The following is a 12,820-nucleotide window of genomic DNA, read 5'->3' on the forward strand; positions in this document are numbered from 1 at the left end:
AGAAGGGGTAGAGAATTTATTCAAGTCTAAGATGTAACAAAAAGAAATTAAATGAGGTCGAAGAGGACTATTTTTTCTCTGTGAATGATAATCTGTGGAGAAATCAGAATATATCTGTTTCACTAAAAACGAAGAGGCACCCCTCTCTGTGTCCTAGAGGCTTAATTTGACTTCCCACCCTCTGACTGCCCAGCCATGGATGTTGGCTTTTGTGATTTTATTTCGAATAACCATTATATGAATTCATTCACTCTCGCAGCCCATATACATGCGCGCGCACACACACACACACACACACACGCACACACGCACACAGCTATGTTCTAGGTCACAGGCCTTCAGGAAACCTCGAGGGACGAAACGAAGTCATAGAACCCAGTCTGCCTGTGGTGTCCCAGTGCTTGGCTTGGAGCTGGGGTCTCTAGATACTGAGGTGAAGGAGAAATGTTCCTACTGGCCATGCAATCACCAAGTTCCAATGTGCTCGAGAAACTACACATGGATGTCTCACTTCTTAGAAGAAAATCTAATTTCTTCCTCTCCCATATTCCTATTAAAGTTTCGTGTGAGTAGCTCTTCTCAGCCTTGAGCAAGAGTGTCTGTTCAGGTTGAACGAGAAGGAATGACATTCACATGTAAGAAGGAACACACAGCCCATATCAGGAGTTCCCCCGATTCTCGTAGCACCTGGCACGTGTGGATCATGTTACATAATCTCTGGGGGTGGGGGGCATGCTCACTTGGACCACAGCCACGGCCACTGTGAAGGACACCGTGCTCTCAGACCTGAAGCGTTTCCATGATTTGTAACAGGGATGGCCAATCACCTCAAGTACATCTAGCGGATTATCAGTGATTATCTGGATTACTGGGCTGTGAAACTTTGGTGGAGGCTGGGTGCAGGCTTAGGGGGATAGAGTGCTGTGACTGATTAGTGATGCCTGCGACGGCACAGACAAGAGAGTGGTGTTATGCGAGTCAAATAGACCGTCTTTGATCAAAAAATGATTTCAGGGAGGAGCCTGTTAAGAGCCTGAGGGCAAGCCCATGCCTTTTGTGTTTGCGTCCTCCTCTGTGCCAGACCCTCAGTTTGTGTTCATAGTGCTAATGACTGAAAAACAGTCATACTTCATCCTTTTTGGGTTTTCCCATTTCCAGGTACCTTAATAATGCTCTGGCAGGTGGACAGAGGTAAGCCCACCAGGCTGGTGCCATTTATGGACATGATCTGGTCCCCGATATTCAGCTTCCCCGATTTCTCAGCGGGGCCTCCATGCATCATGTTGGCGATGATCACCGTTGGCAAGATGGACCCCCAGCCAGACTCCACAATCACCACACCCAGGATTTCTCCTTTCTGCTTCTCTATGAAGACCTGAAAGGGAAGGAAAAAACAAAACGACAACACTTAGAAAGCCTGAATCAGTAACCCCAGGGTAGTGACACAAATCAAAACTTTTCCCCACTGCCTATCTGGACTCAAGAAAGACATTTCCCTCGGGTGCCTGGGTGGCTTAGTTGGTTAAGCATCTGACTTCGGCTCAGGTCATGATCTCACAGTTTGTGAATTTGAGCTCTGAATCCGGGTCTGTGCTGATATCTCAGAGCCTGGAGCCTGCTTCAGAATCTGTCCCTCTCTCTGCCCCTCCCCTGCTCATGCTGTCTCTCTCTCAAAAATAAAAAACATTACCAAAAAAAAAAAAAAAAAAAAAAGAAGACATTTCCCTGAGGTTCCAACCCAAATGAGTCCTGTCTTCTCTCGATTCCATGGCATTTGGTGAGAAACACAGGTCCATATGATTTCTTGTAATTCTCATGCCACATAAGCAATCCTGTCTTTGGCAATATAAACACAAAGAGCACCGGGTGCTTTTTTCTGTAGTCCCCAGGGAGGGGGAAAGAGGCTGTGTAGGTGGGGACTTTGGTGGCGCCTTATGGTTTCCGGAAATAGCTTTTGGGTCCTATACACCGGCTGCCCTAATCCCCAGCGTTTCACAGGTTCTCTCCAACACTGAAGATTCTTGTGTTAAAAATAAATAAATAGACATTATAGACATTCTCTCTTTGCAAGGAGAAAACTGAGGACGAAGGGGAAAAAAAATGATACTAAGCTTATCTCCACCGAAAGGTTGGTCGAGGAAGTGGGAAGGTCGTATTTTAGATGGGCATAATTGCTTCCTGGGCAGGGCAGAGAAGACAGGAGTCAGTGTTGGTTATCTGCAGTCTCGTAAGATTTGTGGACACACTACCAAGGGGCAAGTCACGTTCTGGAAGCATCTGACAAAGAGAATGTGTATTTATTTATTCAGATTCGCAGATACACACACACACACACACACACACACACACACACACACACACACACACAGTGGTGGCGGCTGCTGGGCCCCGACAAAGGCTCCTCACAGGCTCATGTCCCTTCTCCTGGCTGCCGAAGCCCACAGCTGGCCGCTTCTCTGGAGAGCTGCCCAGCGGGACACATTCCCTATGACGGGCTGTTCAGTTGTGTCCTCCTCGAAATTCACATTCTCCAGTATCACAGTATGACCTTATTTGGGGGCGCCTGCGTGGCTCAGTCAGTTAAGCATCTAACTTCAGCTCAGGTCATGATCTCACAGTTTGGTATGTGAGTTCGAGCCCCGCGTCCGGCTCTGTGCTGACAGCTCTGAGCCTGGAGCCTGCTTCGGATTCTGTGTGTGTGTGCCTCTCTCTCTCTCTGCCCCTCCTCCACTCACGTTCTGTCTCTGTCTCAAAAATAAATGAACGTTAAAAATAATAAATAAATTTAAAAGAATACGACCTTATTTGGATACAGAATCTTTGCAGAGGCAATCAAGTTAAAATGAGGTCATTAGGGTGGGCCCTAATTCAGTATGACTGGTGTCCTTACAGGAGGGGAAAGTTTAGACACAGACACACACGCACATAGGGGAAGACGATGTACACAGACACAGGGATAAGACAGTCATTTCCAAGCCAAGGTGAGGGGTCTGGGACACACCCTTCCCCCACAGCTCTCGGGAGGAACCGACCCTACGGACAACTTGATTTTGGACCGCTAGCCTCCAGAACTTCGACGTTTTTTTGTTGAAGAAACCCAGTCTGAAGTACTCTGTTAAGGCAGCCCGAATACACAGATCCACCCTCCTCCAATCTTGGTCAGTCAATGACTGACCAACACAGGGTACAAATGTCTGCCAAATCCTTTGGCCCAAGGTGGGACAAGTCTTCCCTGTGATCCAGAGCTTCCTCTGGATCAGAATGAAGCTCATCTCCAGCAAGGCCACCTTTCTCTAAGCTTAGCGTCCCTACCACCCTGCTGCCCACACTCACTTTTTCCTGAGTGCCCTCTCTCCCCAAATCCCTTGAACAAGAATCCCTGCCTCAGGCTCTGCTTCTAGGGAACAGAGGACACCAAACCTACATCGGTGGATAAAAAGAGCACTTTCTAATACAGTACTTTGTATCTCCTTGGGGAAGCCGAGCCCCTGGACTAGACTTTGAAGACACCCAGTTCCGACCTGAGCCCTGGGGGGGGCCTCTTCCACACAGACCCCATGCTCCAGCCATGCTCTGTCATTCATGGCCCCCCAGACAGCTCCAGGCTTCTGTACTTTGGCCCAGCTCTCTGCAGTCTTTTACACTTTCCAAAGAACACCCAGACCTCCAGCCCAGCTCCAATGGCTGCATTTTCCTCCAGACACTCCTGCAAAGCTCCGTCTGAAGCAACAGGCCGCCCCTGGAGGAGCACAGAGTCTGTCACCTGAGACCCGACATCTGCTCCATTCTCACAGTGGTCTCTGACCAGTGCTTGTGCTCAGTACCATCACTAAACTTTTCCGTGCCGTTTCTGAGATGGTGGGCTTGGGAAGGCGGGGTACGGGTCCTGTTCACCTCTGGAACCCACCCCAACCCTCGCTCAGGACTGCCTGGAGCAGAGGACGGTCCACCTTGGTGACAGGCCCTCACGAGAGGGGAGCAGGAGTCGGGCCTGATTCCCCGGCAACGTCCCGCTGATGACGCTCTCCTCCCTCAACCGCCCCACCTTCCCTCCCTGGCAGGGCTGCCCCCACACTCCTGGGCCTCCTGCCCCTCCGGCCGAGCTCGGAGAAATACCTACATCTTTGCAGTTTTCCGACTTGGAGAAGTGGATGAGGTCGTCGTTGTACATGTCCTGGGTGTTGAGCAGGTCACTGTACTCCTTCTGGCTGAGGTCTTCAGGGTTAATCCCGTTGGCCCTGAGGAATTCCTGGTATGCCACGCTGAAGGCCTGCCCGATGGACTGTGCGATCAGCTGGGCCTGGACGGTAGCCGGAGAGGGAAGACAGAGGTCAACGAGCCAGCCCTGCTGGTGAAAGTGCCCGGGTCCCTGCAGGACCGGGAGCCCCAGGCACCAGCCGGGCCGGTGGGTCGACCCGCGGCACCAACCCCTGCGAGGGGCCGTTCCCAGAATGACTAGGGACGTGTTTCACCATGACGGTGATCACAAGGGAGCCACCGGCATCCAGCGGACAGGAGTCAGGGCTGCCGGACCCACTGCCACGAAGAGGACGGTCCTGCCCAACGATGAGCCACTCTACACCCTGAACAACTCCCGAGCCCACCGGACGCTCGTATCCATGGACCACCCGGATCAAACCATCAGAGTCCAGGGTGCCACTTCAACTTATGTAGAACACAAAGGCATTAACTGCACGGTTCTAGTTCACGTGGAAGGTTCCGAGCACCCAGCTGCCATGTTAAGTGAGAGAAGATGATGATTTGCCTCATCCGGCATCTTCCCCAAGACGTAAGCTTCAAGATTTTGGAAAATCATTAGCAGCAACGCTATCGGTGGTTATCTGGGTGGCCAGCAAATCACATCACCGGCAGCCTGTGTATTTGCTGCACACTGAGGGGATTCTGCATGAGGGTGGGGCCCGTCTACACGTCCATGTTCCTACTGAGCTCTCAGTTCAAAAGGTCAAATAAGAAGGGTTTCCGGTATTCAGCGAAACGCTATGTCGGCGTGAGCATGGGACGGCTCTGCTATTCCTTCTGGAATAGCCGGGACTGAGCATCGGCATGTTGTAGTAAGTACAATTTTATTTGGGCTTGCTTTCCTTTAATTTTCCTTTGTATTACATTTCTGGCAACGCTTTAGTCTGTGGACACATTTTCAAAGGGGGAGGTTCTATTACCTATGAATTTTATTTCAGGACGGTAACGGGGCACCACAAAATATCTGTTGTAGGAAGGGGGTTCTGGGTCCCGCGGAGTTGGAAACCCTGATCGAGCCCAACCCGTAGTTTCCAGGTGAGGAGACTGAGGCCCAGAGACGTGAAGGAACTTGCTCAAGGTCACACAGCTCACGGGGCAGGAACTGCTTCCGTAGGTTCTTTCTCGGCAGCCTCTCCCTGCATTAATTCACCCACGCTATGAATTCAGCTCGCCGGCCGCCACCAGCATTTCTCACGCGCCTGTGCTTCATTCGGCACTAGCCAAGGACCGTGACAGCAGTCCTCGCCTCTAGCCTGTGACTGACGGGAGCACGATAGTGCCACGGGCCCTCATCCTAAGCTCTCGAGACCATGTTTCAGAATTTAGCAAATTTTGGATTTTAGAAAGGCAACAGGGTGCATGTATCACACACAGTCTAAAAACCCCATCGGAACCCGGGGAATTGCCCTGTAGCCAACAGTAATATTCCTGCAGCAAAATGGAAAAGATTCATGGTAAGCTGGAAAAATCCTAGACATGGTCTCATGGCAGTCCCGGATAGGCTTATCAGCCAATGGACTACAAAAACCCCTTTTGCTTCTCGAAGCCCTTTAGACTTGGGAACTATGGGTCTGTTTCATCGCCCCCGTTGGACAGGCAGGGAACAGAGGCTGAGAGGTGAAGGTAGCAGTTTAGCTAAAAGCAGCTGATGAACACTGAAATCGGAACCTCCTATGGTGGCTGGCTGTAGGCAAAGAAATGCTTCACTTTTCTCACTCTGTGAATCTGGTGACTTCACACGCACGAGTCATGAACAACGAGGACCGCCACCCTGTGTCCTGAGTAAAACCGGGAGCGAGGCATCACTACAGGCGCAAGAGGCACAGGTGGACGGATGACCTGAAAAATGGCAGCACGCATGCCGTTACTGACGGAGGCCCCTGGCAGACGCACAGGCTGCTGCTGTGTGCGCGCTGTCTCCCGGGGCCACACGGCAGCCCGTGTGGGAGATGCTGTCATTTTACACAAGCTTGGGGGCCTCACAGCCTGTAGGTGGAGGCAGGATCCAGATCCAGCTTTCTCGGCTCTGGAGTCAATGCTCTTCTGTCCTTTGCTTCAGAAGCAAAGGGGGTAAAATAAGATTGCTGGGCCCACTCTTGTCACACCTCTTGCTTCCTCATTCCTTTCATCATCTTCCCAGATGGCAGCCTGCACAAAAAGGGACCCCCTTCTTAGGAGCTCAGAGCCAGCTGGGGGCAGCAGAGGGTCACGTGGGCATCCACATGCCTGGGGGGGGGGTGCAGAGCTAACTCCACCTTTCCAGCCTGCCTGCAGGACACACGAGCCTTAAGCTTCCAAGTGTCACTTCCGAAACTTTGAGAAACTTCCAGAACTCATTTTCTCCCCGTCTGCATGCTTGGCCTCCAGCTTTCAAGGAATACCGGGGAGGATGGCTTCCTTCTCAGCGATCTCGTCCCTGGGGGGCTGTATTCTAGGGAACCAGACCAGCGGACGATGGTTCAGAGAGCGTGAGCGTCTCCACTCCCTGTGGCTGAAGCCCCGGGGAAGAGCAGCTGGCCTTGGACTCCTAACTTCTTGCAGGAAGGCAATTTACTGCAGCTAGATGAACACCCTCCTGGAGAAAAATGGCCTCATTTAAGGAGCCAAGGCTCCCACAGGCAATTTTCTTTAGCTAAGGGCTCTCTGCTCAACATGAGTAACAGTGCTTATGCCGCTGCGGCGGGAGGAAAATCAGCACAATGATGCGGACACAGCCCCACTGGGGGGGGGGGGGTGCTCTATGGTTCCAGACCTTCATCACGGGGCCATGGCCCCTGGCCCTGAAGGGAGCTTCTAAGACCTGCCAAGCTTGAGGAGAAGCCAGATGCCTATGAAGCTTGAAGCCCAGAGGCCTCCCCAGCAGTTCCAGGGATGCCTGGGGGAAGAAGGCCCAAGGGAGGAAGGGGCCCTGCCTCTGCGGTGAATGAATTTTCTCCGTTGACTGCGATGCCTGGGAAGATGGGGGTTAGGACTCACTGGCTTGGTGACAGGAGGAGCTGCTGGTTTTCGTGAGGACGGAGAGCTGGCAGCCGGTGCTCCAGCCACTGGTGGGGGTGGGCAGGTAGGAGCAGGAATCCTAACTGTCCTGTGGTCTAGAGGGCGATCCTACACAACCGAGAACGGTCCTCCCCAAATGCCCTCATGCCCAGGAGACATGAGCTTGGGGCCCTCATGGGTCTGACTGCTTTCCTTCTCTTCTTTCCCCTCATTCTAAGCCACCCTCAAACTATACCAGCGGGCCCCTACCTCAGGGCCTTTGTACTTGCTCTTTTCTTAGTCTCAGTTGATGCAGGTCTCTCTTCAAATGTCACCTCCTCAGAGAAGGCTCTATTGATTATCCTACCTGAAATAGCTCCTGTCCCGGCTTTATTTTTCCTTACAGAACTTCTGGCTATCTAGCTTAAGTACGTTTATCTATCTATTTTCTATCTCCCTATGAGCATCATACTGAATACCTTGTCTGTTTATTCAGCCTTGTATCCCTAAAACAGTGCTTGACACATAGTAGGCGCTCAACAATTATGTGCTTCATGTATGATTGAGATCGACTCAGGTTCTGAGAAAGAGAGAGAATCTGGCCCACCCAAAGGCAGCCCAGGTCACCCAGCGGGGAGATCCGGGGAGGCATCCTTACATCCTCAGACTCAAAGACGTGGCATATCATCTTGTACTGCCTTTTTCCATCCTGGGATGGGTGGGAGGCTTCCACATTCTCCTGGGAGTTGGAGCGGGGCATCCGCCTGCGGGCCATCAGTACGACGATGTTCCCGATGTCTGCTATATAGGAAATGGTCCTCAGAGGGTGGTCCATCATCGTCTCCTGGAGGGCATAAGGGAGAGGATGCTGAGTCCAGAGCAGCATCTAATGGCCCATGAGAGAGTCTGTCACCCCACAGCCCGGCCAAGTGCAGTCCCTGTGTGGCAGGTGGGGGGTGGGGGGCTGGGTTCAAAGGCTGCTGCCAGATTTACATGCACCCACTCAGGCCTGGGGGCAGTTCCCTGGACTAACAATGACCCAGAGCAAGAAGGGGTCTGTGGTATGTGAAATAAAACGTTCAGTCATTTTACAACCAGTAGAATCTCTGGTGGAGAAGTTAAAAGAATAAAATATCCACATGTGGTGGTTGCATTGTGCGTGCGTGTGATTTTAAACAAAATTTTGTAAAAGGCGAATCTGTTCAAGGTCACGAATCTTCTCGTGAAAACTTATGAGGATTTGCAAACAGCATCCACGGCTTATTTTTTCCTTAGATCTTCAAGGAAACGGTCCCAGAGCACCACGGCCCCCTCCCCCGCAGCGGGCGCTGCAGACACAGCCTTCTAGCTTGTTTGGAAGCCAGCAGCTGAGGACAGGGGACCTACGGACATGGGCACAGGCTCGGAGCGGCCACGCTGGGAACTTCACCCCGGGAAAGGTGGCCGGCCAGCTAATACCTGTGTGTCGGCATTCAGTACTTTGATTCTCTGGGTAGAAATGAAGAGATCCACCTCGGTCATCGGCTGAGATTCCCCTTCGGGAGCCTGAGAAGAAAGATGCACCAAGGGAAAGCTTAACGCCTCACCCCGACTCGAGGGCACGGGAGCAAGGTTAGCTCACACACAGAGGCACTGAGACACAGTCACCAGAACGGCAGGGCTGACTCCAGATTGCGACCGCCAAAGCAGAAGGGACCACAGAGGACGGACTCACGAACGAGGGTGAGCCTTGCCGGTTAAGGGGGAAGACGCCCAATCCCCTCTGCTTCTCCCCCTACAGAAGGAGGGTGTGACTCTGGGAACGACGGTCGTGAACTGCCCTTTCTACAAGGCTTTTGGAGCCCAACAGACTGAAGAGTAAGGGCAAGTGACTCACACCCCGAGACCTCGGAGAAGTCAGAGCGTCTGCCCCTGTTCAAGTGATGGGGGACAATGTTTAGAGCAGGAGCAAAGTCATTTGGATGCAGTTCTGGTAAAAGGGTCTTCACATTCGCACACCATCACAGCGACACAGAAGCCGTACCCACTCCTGAAGCCACCCCATTAAGAAGGAGCCCCAGATGCCTCAACACCCCATAGGTAGCCCACAAGCACCTAGAAGCTCGATAACCAAACAAGCACATCCGTCTCGTTCACTTAGGGTTTAAGTCCGCACAGTGTGGTTATTAGCGAGTTTTCTTTTTTGCATCCAGCAATCTGACAAATCCACAAGTCAAACGTGACTGTAATTGAACAGACCCAAGTCCCTGCCACATTAATGCTCCTGAAGGGTGGGAACTTGCACACTCCTGTAGGATTCATTTAGCATCTCCAATCCGCTGCCTGTTGTCTCTCTGATGTGAAATGGCTCATGAGCAACAGAAAACAGCCACTTTGGGCAACTCAGTTTTGAGAAACGTTGGCTAATGGGGCGGTTCAAAAAGAAATCTGAACGAAAACTTGCTGGATGCAGAAAACAAAAACACAAAATAATAAAAAGGCAAAACGTAAATAAATGAAAAGAACAGGCATAACACCAAGCTGATGACGTTATTTGTACTGCACCTTCTTTCTGCTTTTGGCTAATTTCTGGGCCATCTGCTTAGCATGGAAACAGAGACAGGAGAACAGTTAGAAAAGAATTTGCAGAGACTCAAAGCCAAAAAGGGAATTGACAAACTAGTATCAATAGTGCATAAAGCATTTCTGTGTCAGGAGAACTGACTTTAAAAAAATCCTGGTCTACAGACAATCAATTTCCTAACTCACGATTTCGTAGGTGGCAGGGCTGTAGGAGGAAGGAAATGGATTGAGGTGCTTTTTCTATGTAACTGCAATCGATGCTTTCAAAGAACCAACTTGGTTCTGTTGATTTTCTTTATAGTACGCCTGTTGGCTACTTCCTTGATTTCAACCTACATCTGAATTTCCTTTTACTTTCTTTGGATTACATTTGATTTCTTTTTTTCTGGCTTCCTGAGATGAAAATTTAAAGGACAGATCTTTAAACTTGTTTTTTCCCCAATACATTTATTTAAAGCTGTGAATCTCCCTCCAAGCACTGCATCAGCTGTATCCACAAATTTGTCATATTCCAATCTAATCATCCCTTCAAAATGTTTTCTAATTTCCACCGTGAGTTTTCCCTTGAACTTTGGATTAGAGTTGTGTTATTAATTTTAATACATTTGGGGATTTTCTAGTTTTCTTTTTGTTACTTATTTCTGAATTAATTCCACTGTGGTCAGAGAACATACTGAATTGTGCTGGGTTCTTAGCCCTATGATCCAGAACATGACTGACTGTGGTGAATGTCAGGTGGATTTCAAAAGATGCATTCTTCAGTTGTTGGGAATAGTGTTCTACCAATATCAATGAGGTCAGTTAGGTTGGTTAAGGGTACAGTTTAAATCTTCTGTGTGCTGCCTTATATTTTTGTTTGTTTTAAAATTTACTGAGAGAGGTGTATTAAAATCTCCAGCTGTTACTATGGATTTGTCCTTCTCTCCTTTTGGTTCTAATATTTGCTTTATCTGTTTTATATCTGTGTTATAAGGTACATACAGATTTAAGGTACTTGTGTCTTTGCTGGGTTCATCTTTTTATTGTTCATCTCTAGTAACAATTCTTGCCTTAAATTTGTGTACTATTAATACAGCCTATTCCTAACTAGAAATAGATTAACATTCATCCCCCCACCTTTTCTCATAAGTAAAAGAGAACACAGTTGATTAAAAAAGAGAGACAGACTGCAGCCAGATTGTCTAAAACTGAATCCCCGCTCTGCGACCTACTAGCTGTGTGACTTGGAGCGAGCCGCTTCATGTCTCTGTGCCTCAGTTTCCTCATCTGTAAAATGAGGATAAAAACAGTATCTACCACATAGGGCTGTTGTGAGGATAAAATAAATGTGTGCAAAGCTCTTAGAACAGTGTCTGGTGCGTTACGAGTGCTACGTTTGTGTTGGATGTTACAGGATTATAATTTACCTACGTCAGAATGTAATTTCTTGGCTCTTGGTAAGGCTTGCTGGATATACACCGATCCTGTACAAATAATGGTGAGTCAATGGCCAAACCACACACGCTGTTGTGGTGATGGGGGTGGGTGGAGGACTGACTGCTCTCTCATACTCCTTCGTACTCACCTGGGGAAAAGCCCTTTTGCTCCCAGCAGCACGCCTCTAGTTCATTAATGAGTCAAATGGGGGTGTCTGTTCTATCTCACTGGAGAGAAACCAGATGAGTCGGCCATCCAAACACCAAGTACCTCATCTCTGGTACAGCCAGGAAACTAGGGCAGCCCCCCTCCCCCCCCCTCCCCCCCACAGCTCCTCCTGGTGGCCACGAATTCATGGTGAACAGTCTGCTCTGGCAAAGTCAGAAGGCAGCAAGCGCAAGGGGGTATCGTAACTGCTGTGCGCGATGGTGGACGTGTGTCCGCGTCTGAGGAGTGGCCCTGTGCTGATGCTCCGCCAGACCGTGCAGATTTCTAGGTGGGATCCGACAGTCCCACTTTGGGGGGGGGGTTCTCATCTGCATCGGCTGCCATCCTTATGATAAATGACCACTGTGAGATCCTCACGTGCATGTGTTTGTTCTACCACTTTCCCTGAAATTATCTGGCCGGCATATAAGAATTTGTGATGTTCTCGATACCAAAACCTAACAGCTGTGGGACAGGTCAACATTCTTCGCTGTAAGGAGCAGGGATCTGAAAGGGTCCTCCTCTCAGAGGAAACTAAGTCTGCTGCCAATGGAACAACCACACTTTTTTTTTTTTTTTTAACTGGGATGGTTGATGAAGAAAGAGAACCCAAATGGCCAACCAAGTTTCATGAAAGGCATCCTGAGATAATTTCTATGAAGCGAAGGAGATTTTATGCACCTAAAGTAATTCCAGGTGCTCAACCACATGTGCTGCTCAGGTGTCCTGAAACCAATTCTAATCTGAAGTTTACACACGACACACAGGAGACGGTCGGATCCGGAATGAGAAATGGCAGTAGCAGAGACGCCCGAGAGGACTAGAAGGCCTGCGGGTGTCGTCAAGCAGTGAGTGACAGCATCCCTTGCAATCCTCGTGACTCACGGGACCGACTGCGGCTTGCCCCTCAGTAAGCTGTGGCACCAGGGACATAAACCGTGGAACTGTCACTCACCCTCTCACTCTGCGAGGCGTGTTTACTGTCGTTAAGACTCTCGAGGTTAGTCATGCTGGGGATCCTCCGGACTATTCTAGCTTTTCTTTCCCCAGCTGACATCTACGGGGCACTCGCTAGGTGCCACGTCCTTCTGAGCAGCTCACGTGCGTCGCAGTGCGAAAGCTTCGGGCAACCCTGTGAGATGCGCACCGTACTCTCCTCTTGCAGAAGCGGCAACTGAGGCACAGAGAGGCTAATTAACATGCTCAAGGGCGCTCAGCTGTTAAGAGGCAGAACAGAGATCCCAGCCCCTGAAATCTCACTCTACTCTCCAAATCACTAGGTGTGTACCTCGGGCAAGCGTCTCAGCTGTAAACCTCTCAGTGTGTCAGTGAAGAGGGCTAATCACACCCACCTCACAGGATTTCCCACCCCCTCCATTTTGAGGAGTAAGTGAGATCA

The 12,820-nt window shown here is 50.1% G+C and overlaps 1 protein-coding gene across 7 annotated transcripts in view; it reads right to left on the reverse strand.

Annotated features, from left to right (window-relative positions):
• APBA1 (amyloid beta precursor protein binding family A member 1) overlaps positions 1 to 12,820 on the reverse strand; it is a 207,955-nt gene that overhangs the window by 13,885 nt on the left and 181,250 nt on the right. For 4 of the 7 annotated variants that reach the window (XM_045469803.1, XM_045469798.1, XM_045469799.1 and 1 more), the window contains 5 exons: positions 9,781 to 9,816; positions 8,695 to 8,781; positions 7,895 to 8,080; positions 4,121 to 4,300; positions 1,163 to 1,375 (listed from right to left, as the gene is read on the reverse strand). In XM_045469803.1, coding sequence (XP_045325759.1) covers positions 1,163 to 1,375; positions 4,121 to 4,300; positions 7,895 to 8,080; positions 8,695 to 8,781; positions 9,781 to 9,816 — 702 coding nt within the window. The remainder of the gene's footprint in view (positions 1 to 1,162; positions 1,376 to 4,120; positions 4,301 to 7,894; positions 8,081 to 8,694; positions 8,782 to 9,780; positions 9,817 to 12,820) is intronic. The other 3 variants (XM_045469804.1, XM_045469802.1, XM_045469801.1) reach the window with 2 other exon arrangements.

This window comes from Leopardus geoffroyi, chromosome D4 (assembly GCF_018350155.1).
Source record: "Leopardus geoffroyi isolate Oge1 chromosome D4, O.geoffroyi_Oge1_pat1.0, whole genome shotgun sequence".
In the NCBI taxonomy this organism is placed as follows: domain Eukaryota; kingdom Metazoa; phylum Chordata; class Mammalia; order Carnivora; family Felidae; genus Leopardus; species Leopardus geoffroyi.